This window comes from Cuculus canorus, chromosome 3 (assembly GCF_017976375.1).
Source record: "Cuculus canorus isolate bCucCan1 chromosome 3, bCucCan1.pri, whole genome shotgun sequence".
NCBI lineage: Eukaryota > Metazoa > Chordata > Aves > Cuculiformes > Cuculidae > Cuculus > Cuculus canorus.
This window is the reverse complement of record NC_071403.1, coordinates 14259864-14283460: the sequence shown is the minus strand read 5'-3', so window position 1 is coordinate 14283460 and position 23597 is coordinate 14259864. Positions and strand designations below refer to the sequence as shown.

The 23597-nt window shown below is 38.5% G+C and overlaps 1 protein-coding gene across 1 annotated transcript in view; it reads left to right on the top strand.

Moving 5' to 3' along the window:
- Positions 1-23597, top strand: part of LMBRD1 (LMBR1 domain containing 1) — an 85244-nt gene that overhangs the window by 25175 nt on the left and 36472 nt on the right. The window contains exons 7-9 of the mRNA XM_009564812.2: positions 2374-2447; positions 18926-19051; positions 20767-20919. Coding sequence (XP_009563107.2) covers positions 2374-2447; positions 18926-19051; positions 20767-20919 — 353 coding nt within the window. The remainder of the gene's footprint in view (positions 1-2373; positions 2448-18925; positions 19052-20766; positions 20920-23597) is intronic.

The following is a 23597-nucleotide window of genomic DNA, read 5'->3' as shown; positions in this document are numbered from 1 at the left end:
AAAGATTCTAACTGACAGGATATTATAAAATACTGCTTAGGCTGTTCATGCAGGTAGTTACAGTAGTTGAGCTGAGACATAAGCTAATTTTTCTAGGCTGCTTTGATATGTCTGACTGTTCAATATTCAGCTCTGTACATGTCCTATCTATGAAAGTACAGTATAGCTAGTGTGTATTTCTAGGAAGGTTTAATCATGAAGATGCTGAGCTTGGATTTGGAAGTCTGATTTTGATTTCTGACTCTACTAGCATTCCCTTGTGACTTGGAGTTACGTAAGATAGTTGAGACTGAAGAAATCTCAGGTCTCTTAGTTCAGTCTCCTGCAGAAAGAAGAGAACTGTAAGGTCATACCAGCTTGTTCAAGGCTTGATCAGTCAGCTCTTGAAAAATCCCTTAGGATGGAGACTGAAAAAAAAATGCTGAAAAAAAAAAAAACCCTCTTCATATCCACTGTGGATATACATACTGTCACCCATTGTCTCACGCTCAACTACAGTGCACCACTGAAGAGCCCAGTCTTCACCTCTTTGATAAGCAGGCACATTATATTGGGTCTCCCCAAAGCTGTCTCTGTTCCCAGCTGAAGAAGTGTGGCTCTGTCAACTTCTCCGCACAGCGTGTGCTCCAACCTCTGACTTATCTCTTAGCTCTCCCCTTGCTCAGATTTATTCATCTTGCGTGGCCCCTTTTCATAGTAGATGGGTGTGTTCCTGGTGATAGAGCCCAGGATGCTGCTAGACTTCCATCCTGCCAGGGCACACTGGCTTATCTTCAGCTTGCTGTCTGCTGAAAGGCCCCAGTGTTTTTACAGAGCTACTCCACAAACATCAAGTACCTCGTCAGTATTATTGCAAAAAGATCTTTCACGTTCCAGATGCTGCAGGAATAAGGACGAAACTCTTACCTGTGATCATTACTTGTGCCTGTTGTCCTGTTTTTGTATTACCTTATCCTTTACTGTTGTCTTTCTGCAGTTTTAAAAGGAATGCAAACTCATCCACTGAGGCAGAGCCTGTTAATGGTGTACGATTATCCATTTATAAACCAGTTCAGTTTTCAATGTGCCCTTGAGCATAGTTCAAAGATTTTAAATGGATATTCAGGTTTGTTTCCTGTATATATGTACATATATATATACACACATCGAATGCTCATCAAATGTGGTGTTCAAGTACATTGTGTGATGCGTTAGAAATAGTGGTCACTTCTGCATGAGATTTTCCTCCTAAGCTTTAGAACATAGCTAACGTTTTCAGAAGTACTAAAAAGAGGAATAGTGCTGGGGAGGGTGTTTTTCAGATTCAGAAACTACAGCTATGTTTAAAACTTGCACATGTTAGCTTGGGGAAAGTTGTTTGGCATTATCTAGCAAAAATGGAGAAGGTGATATTTGAGCTAGGAAGATGGGTTTGGTTGTGCTATTCTATTAGTTTTCAGTGATTTGTACAAGGAGGCCTGGGCCTGTAAGGTTGGTCAGAAGAAAGACATGGCTTTTCATAGAGGATAACTAACAATTTCTCAGTTTGTGAATGCTTGATGCTAATGAATGGAAGCTGGCTGATACTTCTATGCAAGTAGGAATAAAAGTTATTGTGCTCTAAATGCTTGAATTGACTAGAGAGGACATGAGGGAGGACGCTAAGTTGTAGCAGTTATGACTAAATGCAAACATAAAATTGATTGTTGGTTAAATTCTGTAATAGCTACTACAAGTTTCCATGCTATTATTATTTAACTGAAAAAGCTTGCCATGTGACCTGTGTGGTGAGGCTGTGTACAGGACTGTTGTGCAAAATTCTGCAGGAGGATTCCAGGAGTTTGTAGCCTTTGGGGATGAGTTTGGTGCCTACTATTGCTTTTCATTTATGGAGTGATAGTAAGGCTACAGTAACTTCTTAGTCTCCTAACCTTTTTCCAGTTTGTACTTCAGGATATACATAGTTTGAGTGAAACTGAGGCCTGCAGCCCGGCTTGGTTTGTTTGAGGGATTCATGCTTGCCTGATTTGCTGCATAGTGCTTTCATTTGAGAAATCTGCTGATAAAACAAATATGAGCTGTCCAGAATTCATGTGAAAATTGCCACAACACCCTTTGGAGACCAGAAATAAGTCTTGAGGAGGTATTAGACAGCTATGTGAGTAAGTTGATTAGTGGCTATTTGCCCATTTGAATTGCTTCTTACGGCACTGGATTTAGCATCTACTGCTGATAAAAAGTCATGCTAGATTTTTTTTATCTGAGTTGTCATGGCTGGTAACTGTCTTTTTTTTTTTTTTTTATCCATTTACTAAACTTTCAGTGTCTTCAGGAAAACAATTCAGGAAGAAACCTCTATTATAAGAATTTAACAGGCTTTTTTTCTTCTTGCAGATGGCTTGACTGCCCTTTCATTTTCTATTAGTTCCTTGACTGTGATTGGAATGTTGGCAGCTATCACTTACACAGTAAGTTGTTCTACAAACGTTTCACCTCTTTACATTCATGATAGTGCAGTTTTCACAGTCTGTACCTGAACAGAAAACTGTCATCGTGCTAAACAGCTTCAACAGTGTCTTCTAGCTCTGGATTTTCATGGCTTGAGGCACTGCTTTGAAGTTCTTGGAATGAAGGGAATGACTTTTTTACTTCAGATTGAAGAACCAGTGATCCACTACTTCAGCACAGATCAGGCTTAAATTCAGTGTGTTTCTGCAAGGGCAGATAGTGCTATTTCTTATAGCTTATAACACATTCACTGGCTCTGCCTGTTTTTAAACTTGTGTGTTTTTCCTCCATCCAGCAGTGGGAAAGTAGATATTGTTTTCTATTGACTGAACTATTGCAAAACCGAGACTTGGTTATATTCTGTATAATATACTGACCAGACATTTAGTACAACTTCTCTACGTAGATGTTTTTTATCTCTACAGGGCTTTACAATGGAATGTCTGGGAAAACACCTTGATTGGTAAAGGAATATGCAAGAAGTTCTGTTGTAACTGTCTTTGTTTGTAAAAGGCTGGGTTTTATTCAGTAAATGAAAAATCAATGTCTTTAGCAGAGCATTGTTTCACAGCTCTGCATTTCTAGACTTTAAAAGTAAATATCTATGCATGTCAGGATTCAGTTTTGGGTATAAAGAATCTGCAAGCATTTTCTATGATGTGTGCCTTAAGTCAAGGATTGCCAAAAAGTTAAAAGCAAATGGAATCATAGAGTACTGCCTGGAAGGGTCCTTGAGAATCAGCTGGTCCAACCTTTTCTGGCAAAAGCCGGTTCTAGGGAAGATTCATCAAGAGTTTGAAACTGGTCAGAGGCTTCTTTTCTAAAGCTTTGGAGATAGTCTTGTTAGTCTTAACATGTGGTTAGTCTTAACATGTGGTTAAACCACTGCAGTTTTTTGTAGCTTAGAAGGATTTGGAAGTATTCATCTTGTGACTTACTGTAAATCATGTGGTTAAGGCTGTTAGTTCAACTGCTTGACTCTTGCTTTTATGTGCGAAAGGAAAAAGCCATTTTAACTTACTACCTTTGGCTAACATTTGATGTTCATGTGGTCTCTTGCTTTTCCAATTTTTTCAGTCCCTGAATAATCAACTTGTTTGTATTAACTTGTCATCAAGATAAAATTTTGTGACAAAGATCAAGCTTTAAAGCTTAAGCTAACTACAGACTAAGCTTTTAAACTCCTCAGCAGTCAGTGTTTACTGATAGGTTTTGATCTTTAAGTTCATGTCCTTGCTAAAATAACTTTATCTTCCATTTTTGCCTGGCTCTAACATAAAGCTGTTCCCATATAACTCTGCTAGTGAAATCTAAGTGGCTCTGTAAACATAGCTCATGCAATAAGTTATTTTGAAGCATTGCTAGACAAGACTCTTTGTGGTAGCTTGTTGTCAGGTAAAGGATAAATGAATAGAATTATTGTAGAACAAGGATATAATGAAGATGGAAGACTGTTTTAGCCATAACTGGGTAAGGGTGTAAAGTACTTGCTAAATACTGCCTTTAGACTCTTAAACAAATATTGAGTAACAAGTATAGCTAATGATTTTCTGTCTCTTTATTCTAGTGACTTCGGCTGGTCTAAGTTACAGCAGGATTATGGGAGACTGTTAGATGTCAGGTCACTGACAGTTTGGTGTGCATCAGGCTCTGCAGTAGGTAGAAGAGCAGTTTGGTGGATAGCTATTGGTGGGTGTGTCAGGTGATCTGAATTTCTTTCAGCCCCGTTGACTAAGTGCTTTATCTTGACCCAAATCTTGAAATTTAAGATTAAACTGCTTCTGAATGATGTGAGTCACTAGATAGGTCAAGCAGTATTTATGACATGTAGATCACATGCTGGTCAAGAAAGATCCAGACCTTTTGATAGCGTGTAATAACATGTAAGCTTTTAAACTTGCCTCCCTTAGTTATGGAAGGAAAGAATAATTTGTTGTTTAATTACATTACTGCAGAGCACATAGTGTTTTTTAGCCTCTATGACACTAACACTAGGAACGAACTAATTAGCTGGGAGAAAAACCTGTTTTTCAAACAGCTACCCATGTATCATTTTTATAACTGTTAATAAACAACTATAAGCATCTGAAATGCAAGACTGTTTTGTACAAATTCATTGCTTACTGAAATATAATCATGTTTCTAAAAGTACCGTTTGGAGTTTTTAAAATTTATTGGTAATATTTCCTGCTTATGATGTTATTTCACTATGTATTTTTGAGCATAGAGTTGGTTGTAGGCGCTGTTCAGCTGAGTATTACGACATCCTTCTGTCCTCAAAATTAGCTGAACCTGGAAATATGCGACTTAGATTTAATGTTCACTGACTTCCATTTGCTGTCTGTGTGGTTTTTCAGGTGAAGACAGTGTCTTTGTCCTCAGTGTTGTTGCCTTAGTCTTTCTGTGTTTAGGACTTGTACAAATACTGGGTGATAAATGAGGTGCAACATCAGGCATGAGAACTGAAATAGTCTTCTCTGAATGCTTCAGTAACAAAGATTTTTAGGCTAATTTGTTGCTTTGGAAACTTCAGCTGAGCTCTCTATGCAAATGCCTGGAGCATAGAATTAGTTTTTACTTTGTTTTTAACTGCTGTATTTTATCCTTCTGAAACTCCTTTCTGCTTTACGGTAGGTGTTAAGGCAGGGAGGGATAAACAGAGAAGCTATTTCATGGGTGTTTTAGGGGTGTGCTCACAGGAGGTGATTGGTGTCCATCTCTGATACAAGTGTTCTGTCATTATTTGCAGGAGATTGTAGAATCATGTGCTGAAGCAGTGAGCTGAGATTGATTCATGGTAGACTGAGGTACAGATGTGTCACGAACAGTGAAAGCTACTTATTAGAACAACTATGTTCTGAAAGTTGAAGCAGGAATGTATTCTTTTAATGCTCTGGTGCTTTCATATCGCTTTGCCCACTGCCAGCGATGGGCAGGCTTCCATATGTAAGTTATTTCCACCTGTAACAGCATGACTAGTGCTGCTCTTGTGGTCTGAAGAGTGAATTGCAAATGTGACCTTGACAGCATGTGAATGCATCAGAATTGTAGAATGGTTTAGGTTGTAAAGGGACTGTGAAGGTCATACAGTCCAACTCCCCTGCATTGACCAGGGATGTCATCCACTAGATCAGGTTGCTCAGAGCCCCGTCCAACCTGATCTTTCATGTTTCTGGGGATATGGGTATCTACCACCTCTCTTGGCAACCTATTCCAGTGTTTTATTACCCTCAGTGTGAAAGATTTGTTCCTAATATCTAGTCTAAACATCTCCTGGTTTTTTTTAATTTAAAACCATTACCACTTGTCCTGTTGCTACCGGCCCTGCTAAAGTTTTTCTCTGTCTTTCTTATCAGACCCCTTTAAGTATTGAAAGGCCACAATAAGGTTTCCCCAAAGCCTTCTCTCCAAGCTGAACAACCCCAACTCTCAACTTCAACTGCATTCTGTGAATATATATGCATGCATAACAGTTTATATTGTGGGCTGGGCTTTTCCCAGTGCTATGACTTAATCCAAAAATTACTTCAGTAGTGACAAGTTCCTGGGCTGTTGCACTTCTCTAAGCCTTAGGGAGATACTGGCCCAGAGCACTGCCTCTGAGTCTCCACTGGTTTGTGTTATTTCAGTCCCTCTTCTTGGGAGGAGGTGAAGCGTGATTCTGGAAGGAGTAACTTTTTCCTCTAATTTTCCACTTCTTTGTGGATTTGTCTTTTTTCTGTGTTAGTCTTATCTGAAAAAATCACCTCTAGGTGAGACAAGGGCATTAGTGTGCATAGAAGTCTGTGGGGCACTGTATCGCTTGCCTCTGACTTCAATCATCTGAGGAGTAGGTAGGCTCCTGTATTTTTCAGCCAGCGTCCTGCATGTCTATCAAATTGTTTGTCCCAGTTTCTAAAGGTGGGAGGTCTTTGTGATTAGTCATCAAACCATTTGATAATCAGTGTTATTTTTTTTTTTGAAGCATGGAAAGAGAATGCCTTTGTATAAGGGCGAATAGAAGGACGAAGACACCTACTTCAAAACTTTCCACAAACGCTTAGCAGATGATGGTGGGGGAAAGGAAAGAATAGAGAATAGATAGGGATGCAGTGTGATACCTGAATTCCCTAGTCTCTAAACAGAGGGAATCTCAGATCTTTGGTTTATATTAGTTAAGAGGTGAGGATTTGGAGTACAGATGTCACTCACTTTTGTGTCTTTTTTTTTCATGACTCCTGAATATCCTCAGTCTGTTCCATTGCTAGTGTTGTAATTGTATTGTTAAAGGGAAGCTAAGAAGCAGGTTTATCTGCTCCTCTGTATACTCGTATTTGCATTTCTACTCTAAAGAAAAAAATCTATTTTGAATGGACATTTAATGGAAGTTTTTATGTAATAAGTGAAATGTTAGCTAATGCTTTCTTACCTAATTCTGAATGACTTTACATTGAATGTCTACTACTTTAACACAAAATACTAATAGTAAATAGGAATGCTGTGGCTGCACTGTCTGCAGATGACTGATTTAATTTTAAATAGTTATTTGTGGAAAAGTACCGTGAAACAGAGGAATCCAGTGTTGCTTGGAGTACAATTTATCGGTTCTACAGTTAGTCAAATGTATGTTAACAGTAGTGCTCTGTGGCCTTCAGTGTGAAGAATTAAATTATGGCTGTTGTACAATTGCAGTTACGCATTATGGTAATATACAACACTGGGCGAAGTTGAGGAAAAAAGGTTTTGGCACTGGCAACAGGCAGCCTTGTATTTCAGTAGATACTGAGAGGAAAATCTCACTTCTGCGTGTGTATGCTTCTAGGCTTTCTCTAAGAAAGCATATTCTGCTACTTCAGCAGGAGGAGGAGTGTGGGTGGTGGTGTTCTTTAGATTGTAAATGGATACAGTTAAAATTACAGAACTAGCAAATGTACCTGGGTGGCTAATCTAGTTAAAATCTATTTTTTTTTTTTTTTTAAGGAATACCAAGAGAATCGATCGAGTGTTCTGGGACTTTATTAAGGCCCAGGTTGATTTAATGTATTACTCTGAAGTACATGGTGAGCTATTCATACAACAAAACCCAGACTTTATCAGATGACACAATATTGTAACATTTTTGATTATGTGGGTTTTTCGGGGGAAAGGAAGGGCACAGGGTGTGGATGGGGGACAACAAAAATTGAAGCATTATGCTGGCCTAGGGATGCTGACAACTGAGGAGTTAGGTTAATGAGTTTGATAGAAAGGTAGATTATGCTAGAGTTGAATGTGCTTGTCGTTATACTAGCTTATTTTTCATTTTTTATCAGGTCACTAAATTTGACCTAGTGAGACACAGACCAGCTTTTCTCATAGTTTGAGAAGGAAAATGCAGTATTTCACTGAGTTTTAGCTTCTCCCCAGCTTCTGAATAGGGTAGCATGAAACACGCTGTTAAAGCTGAAGATGAAAAAGGAAAAAAAAATATTTTGTATGAAAAATTTGTTAAATAGTAGTCTCAAATTTAGGGAGGGATTAGTCATACATATTGAACCTGGAAGTATCTTGTCCCTGAGGGTAAGTCACTGGGAGTGTACTAGCATAGATATTACCAGCCTAAGGGGTTAAAGTTGCTTCTCCCAAGGAAGCTCAAGGCTTCCTCAGAACTGCTTTCAATGATGACTTAATACAGAAGATGGTGTGTGGTTTTGCAGGTGCTGTTAGTTAAAAGCAAGAGTTATTGTAAGATTTAGATTAGAATTTGTTTCACACTTGCTATGAAATATTTTCTGGAGTCAACAGCTAATATTTGAATAAAGGACCAAATTATAATAAATGCTTTAAGACATGTCTTAACAATGTGTCATTCAAAGGAGAATAGAAATGAGGTGCAAAGATTTCTACAGGATTTAGTGGTTGTACCCATGGATGGTGATTACTGTGGTGTATGTCGTGTTGCGAGATGTCCTCTGAGCTTGTTTCTAGCCCATGAAAAGCTTGAGGAGACAGTGATTGACAATAAGGTTGTTTGTTTCTTGGAATAATTTATTTTCATGATAATAATGTAACTGTTATAACCTCACTTAACTCATGTTGGACAAGTTTGTTTGTCATGTCTGAGAAAATCACTTATTAGAAATTCTTACTGTTATTTACCGCAGTACAACTAATGTTCAAAAAAGTGCAGTGGCCAGTGTAGGAAAACAGAATGCAGTACCTTCAGAGAAGTAGCAAGTTCTCAGTTTTAGTAACTGCTATAATTTTTCAAGACTATTCTAAGTCAGAGGATAGTAATAACTTCTAAATACTTTGGTAGGTAGCTGTTTTGAGAAGCTCCTTGTGTAAATAGGAGGAAGAATATGCCTGTTCTGGTGGGAGGGAAAAAAACCCAAAAACCAAACAATGAATACTTACTCAGAGTCGAGGCAATGCAAATTGGTTTTTACTTTGTTTTATGATTTAAAAAGCTTGGTGATACAAGAAGCGAACTTGCCTGCTTCTGTGCATGATGTGAAAATATGGAAGTATTTTTTAGCCATGGAAACTGCAGTTACACTTCTTGTGACTAACTTTGAGCTGATCCTTACCATTGTCTTCTGGAGTATACTACTAAAACATTTCATCTTGCATTTTCTTGCTGAATCTTTTGATACAGACACTTTGTAAGACTGGGAAGGGGGGATAAAGGTGCAACTAGGGAAGATGTGTGTTCTAAATTTTTAACAGGGGTAATTAAGGGGCAATAATAAAGTGTGGCTTTATGAAAAGCCTAGATGAGGTCTACAAATGTTTGTGACAGATGTTAATATTACTGACAAAAGCATAAATCTAGATATAATTTTTCTCAAGTATATGCAATGTTTAAATCGTAGAATCATAAGGTTGGAAGGGACCCACTGGGTCATCAAGTCTAACCATTCCTAACACTTTCCTAAACCATGCCTCTCAGGACCTCGTCCACCTGTCCCTTAAACACCTCCAGGGAAGGTGACTCGACCACCTCCCTGGGCAGCCTATTCCAGTGCCCAGTGACCCTTTCTGTGAGAAACTTTTTCCTGATGTCCAGCCTGAACCTCCCCTGGCGGAGCTTGAGGCCATTCCCCCTTATCCTGTCCCCTGTCACTTGGGAGAAGAGGCCAGCTCCCTCCTCTCCACAACCTCCTTTCAGGTAGTTGTAGAGAGTAATAAGGTCTCCCCTCAGCCTCCTCTTCTCCAGGCTAAACAACCCCAGTTCCCTCAGCTGCTCCTCATAAGACTTGTTCTCCAGCCCCCTCACCAGCCTCGTTGCTCTTCTCTGGACACGCTCCAGAGCCTCAATATCCTTCTTGTGGTGAGGGGCCCAAACTCAACACAGGATTCGAGGTTCAGTCTCACCAGTGCCAAGTACAGAGGGATAATCACCTCCCTGGACCTGCTGGTGACCCCATTTCTGATACAAGCCAAGATGCCATTGGCCTTCTTGGCCACCTGGGCACACTGCTGGCTCATGTTCAGTTGCTGTCAACCAACAACCCCAGGTCCTTCTCCTCCAGGCAGCTTTCTAGCCACTCTTCCCGTAGTCAGTAGCACCACATAGGATTGTTGCGCCCCAAGTGCAGGACCCAGCATTTGGCCTTGATAAAACTCATGCCATTGGTCTCAGCCCAGCAGTCCAGCCTGTTAAGATCCCTTTACAGAGCCTCCCTACCCTCCAGCAGATTGACACTTCCTCCCAGCTTAGTGTCGTTCACAAACTTACTTAGGGTGCAGTCGATCCCCTCATCCAGGTCATTGATAAAGACATTGAACGGGACTGGACCCAGTACTGAGCCCTGAGGAACTCCACTTGTACCTGGCCTCCAGCTGGAGTTAACTCCATTTACCACCACTCTCTGGGCCCGGCCATCCAACCAGTTTTTCAACCCAGGAGAGTGTGCACCTGTCCAGGCCAGAGGCTGACAGTTTCTGACACAAAATGAGAAACATAGTTCAAACTTATTTCTTAGTATGGCTCAATTTTCAACATAATCTTGAATTTGTAATTGCTTTTCTGTTTTAAAGCCTTAATAACACCAAGTTTATTGTTTGGTATTATGTCATGCAAAATACTGAAGTTCAGCACTTGATATTTAAAATGGTTTTGTAGGAAATGTGAACAAGTGATCCATGGGGGGGCTCTGCAAATCCATGACCTTAATGATTTATACTGACAGCTTTCTGTGTCCTTAAATGTGGAATATAACAAGAAAATGATAAATTAGGGTTGCAGTGCTGTGTTTCAAACAGTTTCACACATGATGTAGTTTACATCTATTCTTTCATTAATGTGTTTTGCATTGAAATGGTTTTACATTGCCTTAGGTATTAATACAATAGTTGTTGTCAGCTCCAGATTGCTATTTGAATTCAAGGCAGAATAATGTGTTACTGACACAATGATAGGCAGATTAATTTTTGAATGATCTTGTGCATCTCATTTAGCATGTCCTTGAAGGATGGTTATAATTGTCTGTAATTTTTAAAAAATATTTAATAAGCATTATTTGAAATCCTAAATTGTCAAGTCATCCTTTTTCCTCCATCTGGAAAAAAGATCTAACAAAGCTCGTTTGTCTCCTGACAAATTTGATGACCTTTCACACCTAGGTTTTTGTCCAGAGTATGGTTTACTTTCCTTACAGTTGACTTGTTTTCTTAACAGTCATAAAAGCTCAAAAACTTTTATAACCTGTCTAACGTTAAAAGCACTCATTTAGTACATGTTTTCTTTTAAGCAGACATCTAATAGTTATTAAGAAATCTAGACGTTAGTAGCATTCATCGCCATTACCACTTAATCACTTCAGTGTTAATTCTTAAATACAAAAAAATGCAGCTATTTGATTATTTTCATTGCTCTGCGAAGCAGTAAATAACCAAAATAGCAAACCTGTTTTGGTGTTCTTTGTTTTAACAGCCCAACTCCTAGTACAGTCTTGGAGGGCTGTAAATATTAAATTTCTGGATCAATGACAGTTTTGTATTTGGCGATTTTAGAGGTGTACCTTGGAAGGAGGTTAAGCTTTTGTTATGAAGGTAATGCTCTTCTGAGCCTGATGGGACCATGCAGAAGTTGGCAACTGGGCAAAATAGTGATGTTCAATACTACAACTGAGTCAGCATTAACTTTTTACAGATGACATGTCCAGTAAGCTCAAGCTCACTGTGCATAGTTCAACAATTGTAGTTGAGAGGCTGCCATACATGGTTTCTATGTTTTATAAACCTTGACCGCTTTTTCTGTTGTCCACTAAAGTATTGGAAGTAAGTGAGATTATCTTTGATTACATATGGTGCAGAGAAAACATGAATAAGAAAAATGGATGTGAATGTGCTGCAAGATATTGTAGTGGTTGGATGCTAGAGAAATTAATAAACAAGTACTGAATGCAGTGTTCCTGTTGTGTACAACAGATGGCACAAGAAATGCCATAATGAATGTAGCAGTTCAGTTTGGTCAGTCTGTTCTATGCTAGAGATTTTTTTTATAGCTGTGTTATTCATACTTCTGTGTTCTTCACAGGAACTGAAGATTTGATACTAAAACTTCACGGAAACCCTCAGTTTTTTACTAGTTAACATATTGATTTGCCAAGCTTATATGATATGAGCTTTTCCAAAAGTAAAAGCCCCCAACTATCCATGACGTGATCTACCATCTTCAGATGCAGTTAGGAGTCTTTCTTTGTTGCTCTTGACAATTTAGGGAAAATGTGTGAATCGCTGTTTGCCATGGTTAATGGTGTTCTGGACATAAGACTCTTGAATTCCAATTTTTATCTTTAGAATGGTCTTGTGTTGATAGTCTGAGGTGAAGACCTTACTTTAATGAAAGGAGGTAGATAACCATTACTTGCAAAGTCAGATTACTTTTCAAGGAAGCTGAAGTTCACGTGCACAGAGAAGAAAGGTACAGTTTCAAGAAAGGTGGAGTCCTAGTTCCTCTTAAACAAGCTTGGAAGTGTTGCCTGTGTTGGGATGACATATGAAACTGCACTACACTTGAGAATAATTGGACTGCTTACCTGCCTCGTCAGAAGCAATGCTGACAAGGGTGCATTGTATCTGTGTGGAATAGTGTTCAGTGTAGGCAACTAAACTATAGAAATTGCTATGAAAGATAAAAAGTATTGTGACTTCCCTCATGCTTAACGTAATTAAAAAAGCTATTTAGGTTATGAATATGGAAAATCTCTTCTATATCAAAATAGCCTTCAAATGAAAAGTTTTGTGGGACACCAATATTGAAACGGAAACATGTACTTGACTTGTATTTCTATAAAGCACTGAACATCCTAAGGTTCAACTGCTTTTAACTTGATTAGATGCATTTTTGACCATGATCTAGTTCGTAGATTTGAACATTTTCTTTGAGTCACGCTTTCAGGTGAAGTCTTGAAAGAAGCTGTTGTAAGAAGTAAAAAGAATTAGAGTATTTGTATATTTAAAGATGAGATAATTTCTTCTAGGGCCTCTGAAATGGTGATTAATGGAGTTACATTTTATTTGGCTGTTTCATGTGATTTCGCTAGAGGGCAGCGCTATGCAAGAAATACTTGTCCGTATTAATTTCTACACTTCTTGCACAAGATTACATGTACACCTTTTAAAACATCTCACTGAGAGAATTAAAAGCCACATCTGCTTGATATATGGACCTCTAAAAATAAATGGAACGGGGAGTCTTTCTGCTATGCTACACAAGTACTTTCTGATCATTTCTTGAAATTGCAAGTTTAATTCTTAGCAGAATTAGAGTCATTTTAGGTTGGAAAAGACCTTTAGGAACATGAAGTCCAACTGTAAACCCGACACTGCCAAGACCACCACTAAAATACATCCCTAAGCACCACATCTACATGTCTTTTAAATATCTCCAGGGATGGTGACTCAATCGCTTCCCTGGTGAGCCTGTTTCAATTCTTGACAACACCTTTGGTGAAGTAATACTTCCTTAAAGATATCTTTAACCAGAAAAGGTGGGTAAACTACCTTTGACTGTAGTACTGGCTGTGTACGAAATTGATCAGAAACACTTTACCTGTCCTGTTTGATGTCTAACAAGGAGCGATTATTTTGTTTGGGCCACAAATGAATCATTAGGCCATGTTGTATTAGCTGAACATACCAGATGTAGGAAGTGAAACATATTCAACTTATAGTTAAATGATAATCCCTAATGGTTTCAGGCTTTTTCCAGTAGGTGTTCAAAGTTAGCTTTCACTCATTTAACTCTTTTCTAAAGGCATTTGCTATATTAATTCCAATGTGTTCTTTCTGTGTTCCTGGTGATTGATGTGTGTGCTTATGGCTGATCTGTTTGATTATTAAGGCGAGAACACCTAGTAATACACACTTCTGAGTGGAACTCTTTGGTAGCTTGTGCAATTTAAAACTGTTAAACTGGCTGTTATGCTTCCTAATGGAAAATCTTTCTGGATATTTTTAATACTCAAGGGGGTTTATCCTTGACATAGTTGATTGCTGCAATTTCTGTAAAATGTGATTTTTGCATCTTGTTTCAGCTTCATTGGTTTTCTGTCTTCTGCTTCTGAGTTACTATTAACATACTGGGCAACTCATAAAGACTATTCCCTTATCTGGCCATGGGCTGTGAGAGTTTGACAAGTCTAAAGTATTGTAAAATGCTGAATTTGCAAGAGACCATAGGATCAAAACGGCAGTTCTTCCTTCTAAATCTTAACTGTGGAATTACAGGAGACTAGCTGGATCTGCTGCAGACAGGGTGAGAAGGAAAGGTGGTACACAGGAGAAGTGAAGATTAAGCAAACTAAAAGCAATGCTTATTGCGATATCTATTGAGATATCTTAGTGCTCTGTCTGCAACACAGAGTAAACAGGTTCAGTGGCGTGCTGAGAGAACAGCTAGAGTATGCTTCTCACTGTTCCTCAATGCTTACTGATACTGCATAAATGGTATTGAGCTAATTGTGGCTTTCATGTGAGTTACAGGCTCGTGCTTTACTGATGACAGATTTCTTTGCAAATTCCTGTCTCAGGCCTAGCTACCACTTGTGTGAATACCAAATAAAGAAGTCTGAAGAGTGTTGTTTTGCCTTTTTTTTTAATAGGATAGCTAAGCTGAGTTTTCTGTTGCTCTGCTTAAGTTGTTCTTTTTTTTCCTCTTATCCTTTAGAGTAGAATGCTACCTACTTCAAGAAATCTATCAAGTATAAATATGAACTTAATCCACCCAGAGATATTACCTGTATTGCCTGTGGGCAGACTCTCAAATCGGAATGAGACAGCTGCTCACCGATGATGGCTCTAACCTGTACTTACTCGGGAGTGAGTTGTTTTAACTACAAATTTAGGTGTTTTTTTTCCCTACTGTAAAATGGAGTTTCAGCGAAGCTGATCAAGCTTTCAGAAACAGCAGAGACTGCAGCCTGAGCCTTTAAAGACCTAACTTTGCAGCCTATATTATCAGATACCAGCCTGAACAGTTAGTGTTTAGTACTAGGTTCAGTTCATTTTGAAGAATCTGTGTGGAAGAAACAACCATGTTTGTTGCAATTGCATGTTACATCTGGATTGCTGTTCTTACTCTTCAGTGCAATGCCTCTTATCTGACCTAACACTTCTAGGCAAGCAGTGTCTAAAACTAAGTCCTGGAAACCATTGGTTGAGTGGTGTAAATATGTCAATATTTACAATGTAATTGTTTTGGCAATTTTTTTTTTTAATATAAATTAGCTTGTGTGAGCTAGTTTAAAGGCTCTTCTGAGCTGTTTTTATTCATATTCCAAACTTTGAACCAACAGTTTGTTTCAGGACTAAGTCCTCTCTTTAGTGTATGTACACCATCAGTTTTCATCTTTGATACTTTGCTTGCTTGTTGAGTTGCAGATGCCCAAAATAATAGCCCATGAATAACTTAATCCCCTGGGTGATTGCATGTGTTTAAACTTTATTCAGGACAGCTTTGAACTTTATCAGCCTGAAGGGAAACACAGCCCTGAAATTGAGCTTCTGTTCAGACCTGTGACGCATCACATGAGATGACTCATCTGTCTGTCCTTCATTCTATGTATTGATGTCTTGAAGGACTAGTGTGGCTTTTTCCCACATTAATGATAGGGGGCTTACTTGTATAATCATCTCACTGTCAGCGTATTTTGTATTCAGAGAAGGAACTTAGACTGCTTTTATTGCTAGAGCAAGCTTGATAAGTACGTAATTCACATCTGCAAAACCAGCAAAACAATGCATCACTTTGAGTTGCAGTTTGCTTTGCAGGAGCTTAGATTTAGAAGATTTGGAACTCTGAACTTTTTTCCTTAAATATGTTTGTGGAGCAAATACTTGATATCTGTTAGTTGGTGATAGCTGTTTGAACAGGTCAAAGTCCCAACTTAATGATGAAATCTAAATGCTTTTAACTTTAGGTTTGTAAAAATTGCATAGGCCTATTGTCATAGCAATCTCTCATTATTTTATTTTTTTGCATACTGAATGTCTTTGGCTGGAAATATTTTGGGTTCCACCAAGGGACCTTGGTTAGACTGCAGCCTGCATTCTAGTTATGAAATTGGATGGTGCTTATACTTTCACCTAAATTCTGTAGTTATGGTACTAGCAGCCAGTGAGCTCTTCAGGGTCAGTGTGGACCCAGTACTATTCAGACTTCATAAATGGCCTGGATGATGGGTTTAAGTATATAGTTATCAAGTTTGAGGATGATATCGGACTGGGAGAAATAGATAGAACAGAGTGAAGAGCCATGTAGAGATACTGCCAGGTGGAAGATTGGGCCAATAAGAATGGCATCAGGCTTAGCTAATGTTAAGGTCTCCTCATGGAATGGATTAATTCCAAGTGTTAAGTAATTTCTATTTTGGAGGCTGATCAACTGGGCAATGGCTCTGCTGAAAAGGACCTGGAAGTCCTAATGGACAGCAAGCTGAGCATCAGCCAGCAATGTTCCCTTTGGCAGAAAGACCAACAGCATCCTGGACTTTGATCAGCCACGAGAGTAGCCAGTAGGTCAAAGGATGTGATTACTCCACTGTATTTGGCACTTCCAAAGCCACATCTGGGTATAGGGTGCCTGGTTTTGGTCCCACAGTTTAAGAAACTGTAAAGCTGTAGAGGCTCTACTGGAGGTTTGTGAAAGTGATTAGAGAGCTGGAGAATGCAACCCATAAAGATGAGTTGAATGAGTTCTTTTGTCAGCCTACAGAAGAGGAGGATTGGTGGATATTTTTTTTTTTTAGCTTCTGTAGATAGTGAAGCAACTTAGGGCTCTCAAATGAAATACTCTAGAGGGAAAGCTGAGCTGCCTTTGTGGACAGGGTTGTAAAGTCCCCCTAATTTAAATTCTTAGCTGAAATACTTTATCTTGGAGGTAGGTCTTTCTGTGGTTGTAATAGCTGTTTTCAAACCAAAACTTCTAGAGAGTCTTGGAAAGTGTGAAACTTCACTGCCATCACTAGCCTGTGGTGAAACGTGTCTTTCCCTTGAAGAGCTTTCACAGCAGAAAGGTCTGACATAGGTTCTGAAATTGCCAGTTACCCTTTGGAGCCAAAAAGAGGAATTTAAATTTCTGTGCAATAGTCTGTAAACAGTGCTGCAAATACCCCAAAACAGAGAGAGAGAGAAAAAGTGATAGGCTGCATCAGCTGTGAAGTCCTGAAGTGCAGAGCAGATAGCTAATAACCTACCTTATCCTCTAGGAGTGCATCTTAAAACCTAATACATTATAGCTATGCTAGAGAAGTTATGTAGCGCAACTTGTCAGATCTAGCTGAGTGCATTATTTGCTAATATATACTTCAAAAGACATTTTAAGGAAAATGCTCTTTTCCTACACTTACTTAAATGCTTTCAAGTGATATAACAGGTACCACTGTTTCCTTGTGTTTGAAGCCTGTTGAGACACACGTTTTCTGCCTGTTGGAACAGTGTCAGCTAAGTTCAACAATTTACTGGTAATTGTCACTCTGAACACAGGAAACCATATTTTACAGTAAGTGAACAAGGCTGTCAGACTGCTGAACTTCTGTTTCATGCTTTCATAGTCTAATGCTTGGAGGAATGTTTCTTGGAACTGTGGGGTGTTATTTCTTGCAGAGTGAAACTGAAGTTTGGGCTCGGTGTCAGATTTTTTTATATTGAATTGGTATTAATTTAAATAGTTCATGTTTTGAGTTAAAATAATAGTAAATAAGACCGTTTTGTTAAAGCAGCTTAGAAATAGGTGTTAGTGGCATTTTATATGGCATGTTGAAAAATACATTGAAAAATGTACAGCGTCTTGCTTTGAGTACAATGCATGAGATTACTATGTCTAAGGAGGTTCTTGCTCAGGTCAAATCAAGTATTGTGTACAGAAAGCTCATGTGGTCTGATAGCTGACATTTTTAACAGACTAGCTTTTCATGTTAAGTCTTTTCTCAGTATAAAATGCAAAGCTGTGCTTGAAGGAGGGAGTGGTATTCCTGTGAAAATGTAGGAAACTGCTCATTTTTGAAGTTAGCAAATGTTCAGATACCAAGCACTCTAGTAAATCTGCATGTGTTAATTGTGATTAAGAGAAAAAAACCTTCCTGCTGTGCGCTGCACCAAGAACAACCTGTCACCAACCGTCTCTCACCCACACTAAAACAAATTAAAAGCCTATGGCTAATGTCTTTAAACTGTTTGGAGGAGATTCTGAGCTTGGCCTAGATCTGTAAGACTCATAGGGTAGCAGGGAGGAAATACTCTCATTTTCTGGTTGTTTGCCATGCCTCATATCTGTTTATTTTTAAGTTAGTGGAAAGCTTACAGACCTTGCATTGGAAAAATCTGGGCATAGTGTTGATGTAGAAGCTGGTGAACACTTTGAATGCTATGACTAGGAGTAAATGCCCACAAAAATTATGAATGTGAATGGATATCTAAGCAGTCTTGGAATGTAACTGACCTTAGATGTTCACCTAGCTTCTGCTTTGACTTACTACAGAATTTTTTATTTTAGTAAATCAGGTATTTTCTATGTAATTAAAGGTGAGTTGAAGGCCACTGACTAGGAAGAAATTATGTATACTTTAGCTTCTAAAGCTGCTTAGTATCTAGGAATTCCTGTATTACACAATGCTTTGATTATGATCTAATGTGGAAGAGTTAATGTTTTGAGAAGCGAAATGATTTGACAGAGGAACCGAAGGACTAGCTTGATAGTCCAATGAGCTGAGCTTATATGAAGTCTCAACACATGCCATGTCTCACTGATCGTGAGATACTTAAGTACCATTGGAGCAATGCAGGATGCTGGAATTTGCATAGCATGTTCGTTATTGCTCCAAAAGATATAAGAATTGTTTGCCTTAGAGTCGGTTGAAAGAGGGTGGGGTGAAAGACCAGCAGTGATACCTTATAGCTGCAATATTTAGCAGCCTGATCTGATGAATATGTATGACAGAAAATTTGAGTATGTTTTTCCTATTTATTTTAGGCTTATGGCATGTCAGCCTTGCCCCTAAACTTAATTAAGGGAACTACTAGTGCAGCTTATGAACGTTTGGAGAACACTGAAGATATTGAAGAAGTGGAACAACATTTATTAAGAATTAAATCAAAGGTATGATTTTCACTGTTTTCAATTAATTAATTATTTTTTTTTCTTGTTTGCTTACTGGTTAATGGTCATGTTGTAGAGGTTTTGTTTCAGAAAGAATAACAAGTCAAAAAAGTAGTAAGTAGCTTGCAGTTATTTGGAAACAAATGTGATGATTTCTGTGGTAGCAATCAGGTTTCCTTTATCAGTTGTGCAGTAGTAGTTATTTCTGTCTAGTTAATGAATTGAAGTCAAATTTCCAGTCTTGCTTGGATATATGGAAGGCATGCTCTGTAGAAATTAAGAATATTAACCTCATCTAGTATGCTACCAGATACAGTATCCAATTTGTTGATGCTTACTCAATGTAGTCATCAACGCTGTATACTTGCCATATGGAGCTGTCAAGAGTTAGATTCATGGAACTATTAATCATCTCTATAAATAAATAACAGCCCCAGATATTCTTGCTTCTCAGTTCATTGTCATTACAAATAGTTTCTTCGTGAAAAGTCTACATGTAGAAATCTCTGTTCCGAAACTTAAACGTCGCTAGGATGTTAACATGGTTTGTAAACCACGATGGCTTTGCAGCTCACTGAAATGTTGTGCTTAATGTAAGCAAGACACTTCTTAGCAACTTAAGAGCACAAGGAGGGTAGGATTTCTCCTTGAAATACAGAATGCTAGGGGTAATCTCCTACCCTTTTCCCAACCAGTTTCAGATAATGGTTTGACCAGTGTTTTTACAGCTCTGAGCAGAGGGGAAGAAAAGGGGCATTAATGCACATCACTTTCATGCTGGTGGTCCATCTGTGCTGTTGTGTGCTCTGTGGTAGGAGACCTCAGCTGTGTTGGAACGGTTTCAACAGTCTTCCCTTGTTACTTGGCTGGCTCTACACAGTGTGCGTGCCTTCAGTATTCCAGAAATATTGTTGCATGATGAAACCTAAAGTAATCTCTCCTACTAAGTTGTAAAGCTTTGGTTTTGTCCAAAGACATTTTTATTTCCAAAAGAAATAGGAAAATGAGAAGCCCCTGGAAAATGGACCATTACTTACTACAGAAGACTGAAGTATGAGTTTGCGAGCACCTGTAGAGATTTAAGAATGTGATACTCAATTTTGAACAGACCGCAGCGATTCTACTCAGCTTTTAGAGGCTCAGAATTGAAGTATATTTTTAATTGCTTGACTATGTTTACCTGGTATACTCAGATAATTCTTGGGGTCATGGTGCCTCTTGTTTGGATTTCTGTAGGGTTACTTTTTGGAACAGCAAGTCATCTTGTTCTTACAAGTACAAGAAACGTAGCTGACTGTCTGTAGTGAAATGCTGCAAAGAAAATATAGGTGCCAAGCTTAATAGATTGGCCTAGTCATGGAATATGATTAAAAGGGACCTCCGAAAGTCATCAGGTTCAGCCTTCTACAAAAAGCAAGGACCCCTTTCAGGTTAGATCAGGTAGTTCAGGTCACATCTTGCTGTTGTATTGCTATGGAGACTGCCCACCATGTTAATTTTTTAACATCCTTGTTGTGGAGTGTTTTCTACCACCTAGTAGGAATTCCCGTTCTTGCAGCTGGTGACTTTTGCTCTTAATCCTCTTGCTATGCATAGGAACAGTGTGAATTATCCACTACAAATTCTTCAGAATTGTTGTAACTCAAATTGAACTACACGTCAAGTCTATTTTCTTGATTGTGTTCCCTGAGCTTTCACTATTTTTTCATCATCAGTGCAGAGATGGTCGGCCTCTGTCATCACGAGATCGACGGACAGTACAACAACTAGAAGAGAAACTAAGGACACTTCGAAGAAGAGAGAGACATCTAGAGTCTATTGAGAAAAGCTGGTGGACAAAGTTCTGTGAAGCTATCCGACCTCTAAAGGTAACACTTAACAATTTTTGAGACTTACATTGCAATAGTTTCCAACTTTCTTCTTCCCATATAAATCATAGGTCAGATTTACCATCCTGAGTATCAACTGCTTATTTTTTTCATTGCTGTTGGGCTACACAATATTATCTCCACAGCAAGTTGTGTTTGATCGCTTGGAAAACCTACTTTGCCTAAAATAGGATTAAGATTGCAAAAGAACAAGTCTTAGCTGATCCACTATAGTGCCACTGCCATAGAAATAGTCAATATCTTATCTTTTCTCAGGCAAGTGAAAATAGAAAGAAGAGAAGGAAGAAATCTATAGCTGTTGGGTAGCTTAGGTTAATCTAAATTCCATGTAGCCAGCAGGAGTGAGAGATACTTTATGAGAATGTTTGCATTTGGCATGAGCACTTTGCCAAGCTATTACTTGTCAGTAGTAAGTTAGCTACAGGAACTTATGTCTTCATATTTAACAGAGCGAAGGAGACTCTTACCATGATGAAGCTTTGGTCTCGGTCTCTTTTTGATATTTGGTATTAGTAGACAGCTGATTTTAAAAAAACAGTGCTTATATGGAATTGCATTACAATATTTTGTATAATAAAAAAAGTATTTTTTGCCAGCTAGATGTGGGAAGAAATGTTAGTGTTACTTTAATCTGTAGGCTGTGCTCTGAAAATCAAGAGAAGGGGCTATGAGAAATTTCCTCTGCTGTCATTGCTGCTGTTGATGTTGAGTACCAGTGGAAATGGGCAGAAATAGCGGTTGGACAAAAGGTTTCAGTGTGAAATTTTCCAGTGGCATTCTTTTATTACACATTAGAAATCTAAACTTAGACCCTTTCTTTAAAGGATGAATATCCCTAACTATTTGCTTTAACAGTTTGAGCGCTTCCTTTGATTCAAAATGGCTTGTAGTTTCTTTAACTTTTCACATTAACCTTAAATTTGAGAAATGCATTGGCCATATTAGTTGTCTGTAGGACTCAGAGTTCACTGTGTTCTTATAGTATACAACATCATTAGTTACTAACAGATTGTCGCTTACAGTTGGGATGGTATTCTGGTGTCTCTTCTTGTAGTTTGAATATTTAGTCTCTCAGTAACTGTGGTAGTCACTTTAAATTGTTGACTTAAGAACTGCAGACTAAAGGTGAGTTGCAGGTGGATAATTTTTCCTGACAGATTTTCACTTAGAATAGGGTTGCGCCATGAAGCATGTTACAAACTTTGACTTTTCCTTGAGCCACCCTGTGAAGGTGATCATGTCCATCACTTAACATCTGAACTTTTGCAGGGCTGTTCTACTTTAATAGCATTTGAGTTGTCTTTGCACATCTGCAACTTGTCAGTCATTCAGTTGGTGGCTTTCATGGAAAGGAGGAGATCTTTTAATAGCCATAGGTAATACTTCTGATCAATGTAGAAGTGCAGAAAGTATTTTGGAGCTCTGCTTATTGTTTTACAACATGTCTATCTTTAGTGCAGCTTGTATATTACTGTTCAAGAAAGTGGCCACTTCTGAGACTTGCAGAGAAATTCCATTTGTTGTCAAGTACTAGATATGAAGTATGCCCTTTCTGCTTTGTTTGGGATGCTCAGGTTTATTAAAGTTGCAGGTTCTTACTGGGACTGACAGAACAGAATAAAGTTTTCAGGAGTAGCATTTAGTCTTAGAGGTCTTTTCCATTTTCAACTTAGTGTCTACATTCAGAGTTCTGTAATCATACTGTCTTTGCATGATGTTTGGCTATGCTTTTGGTTGTTATTTTGTTACTGCTAAATGTCTATAAGCATGTGATTTGTGGAAACAAAACCAAAACTTTGCTCTCTGAAGAGCATCAATTGGATGTTTCAAAGCTAGTTGTCCTGGGTTAGTAAACTGAAGTGCAATTCGACTTCCCACTGTAACCTAGAAGTAACGCGCTTCCATTTTTACTTTTGAGAAATGCTTGTATTGATGCTTTTGTCCTGATTGTTGCTTAATTATGTCTTTTAATCAGACATGTTCAAGGGTAAAACTAAGATTTAAGTAAACTAGTTCTTAGTCATCTGCTTTGGCTATCTCTTTAATTGCTTATGGAGATGCTTTCTGTTAAGGTACTAAAGGAACTTATTTCAGGCAGCAGCATGTATTATATTATTAGGTATTTTTTCAGCTAACTGTTTTTGTAATATCTGCACTCTTCTTTAAAAACACGTTTCACGGGGGTTTGTTTTGCTGTTTACTTGCAGGTGTACTAGCTTGTACAACAGTTTGTAGAGTAGAAGACCCAAGCAGGCACTGAGAGGTGATGTACATGACCTAAGTGTGCAGCAGTAGCTCTGAAACCTCTTCTGTAGCAAATAATCAAGTACAGCTGGGTATGGACTCTCTGGTTTATTGCTGAGGGATATGAGGAAGTGGGCTGGCAATGGAGCAGTTCAAACTGATGTGGAGGAGGTAAAATAGCCTGAAGTAAGGTTGTGTTGAGGTCATACTTTCAAAAGGACTAGGGAGTAGGAAATATGATTGCCTTGCATTGGAAGTTAGGCTTCTCTTAATATAGAATAATGTGGCTTTTTTTTTTTAATGACCTTACTAAATTGCTGTTTGGCTGAAGCCCAGGCTTTTTGTTTTCACCTGTTCTGGTACTAAAAGCTTTTCAGCATCAGTTGATTAATAGCCCTGCTATGAGAACAAAA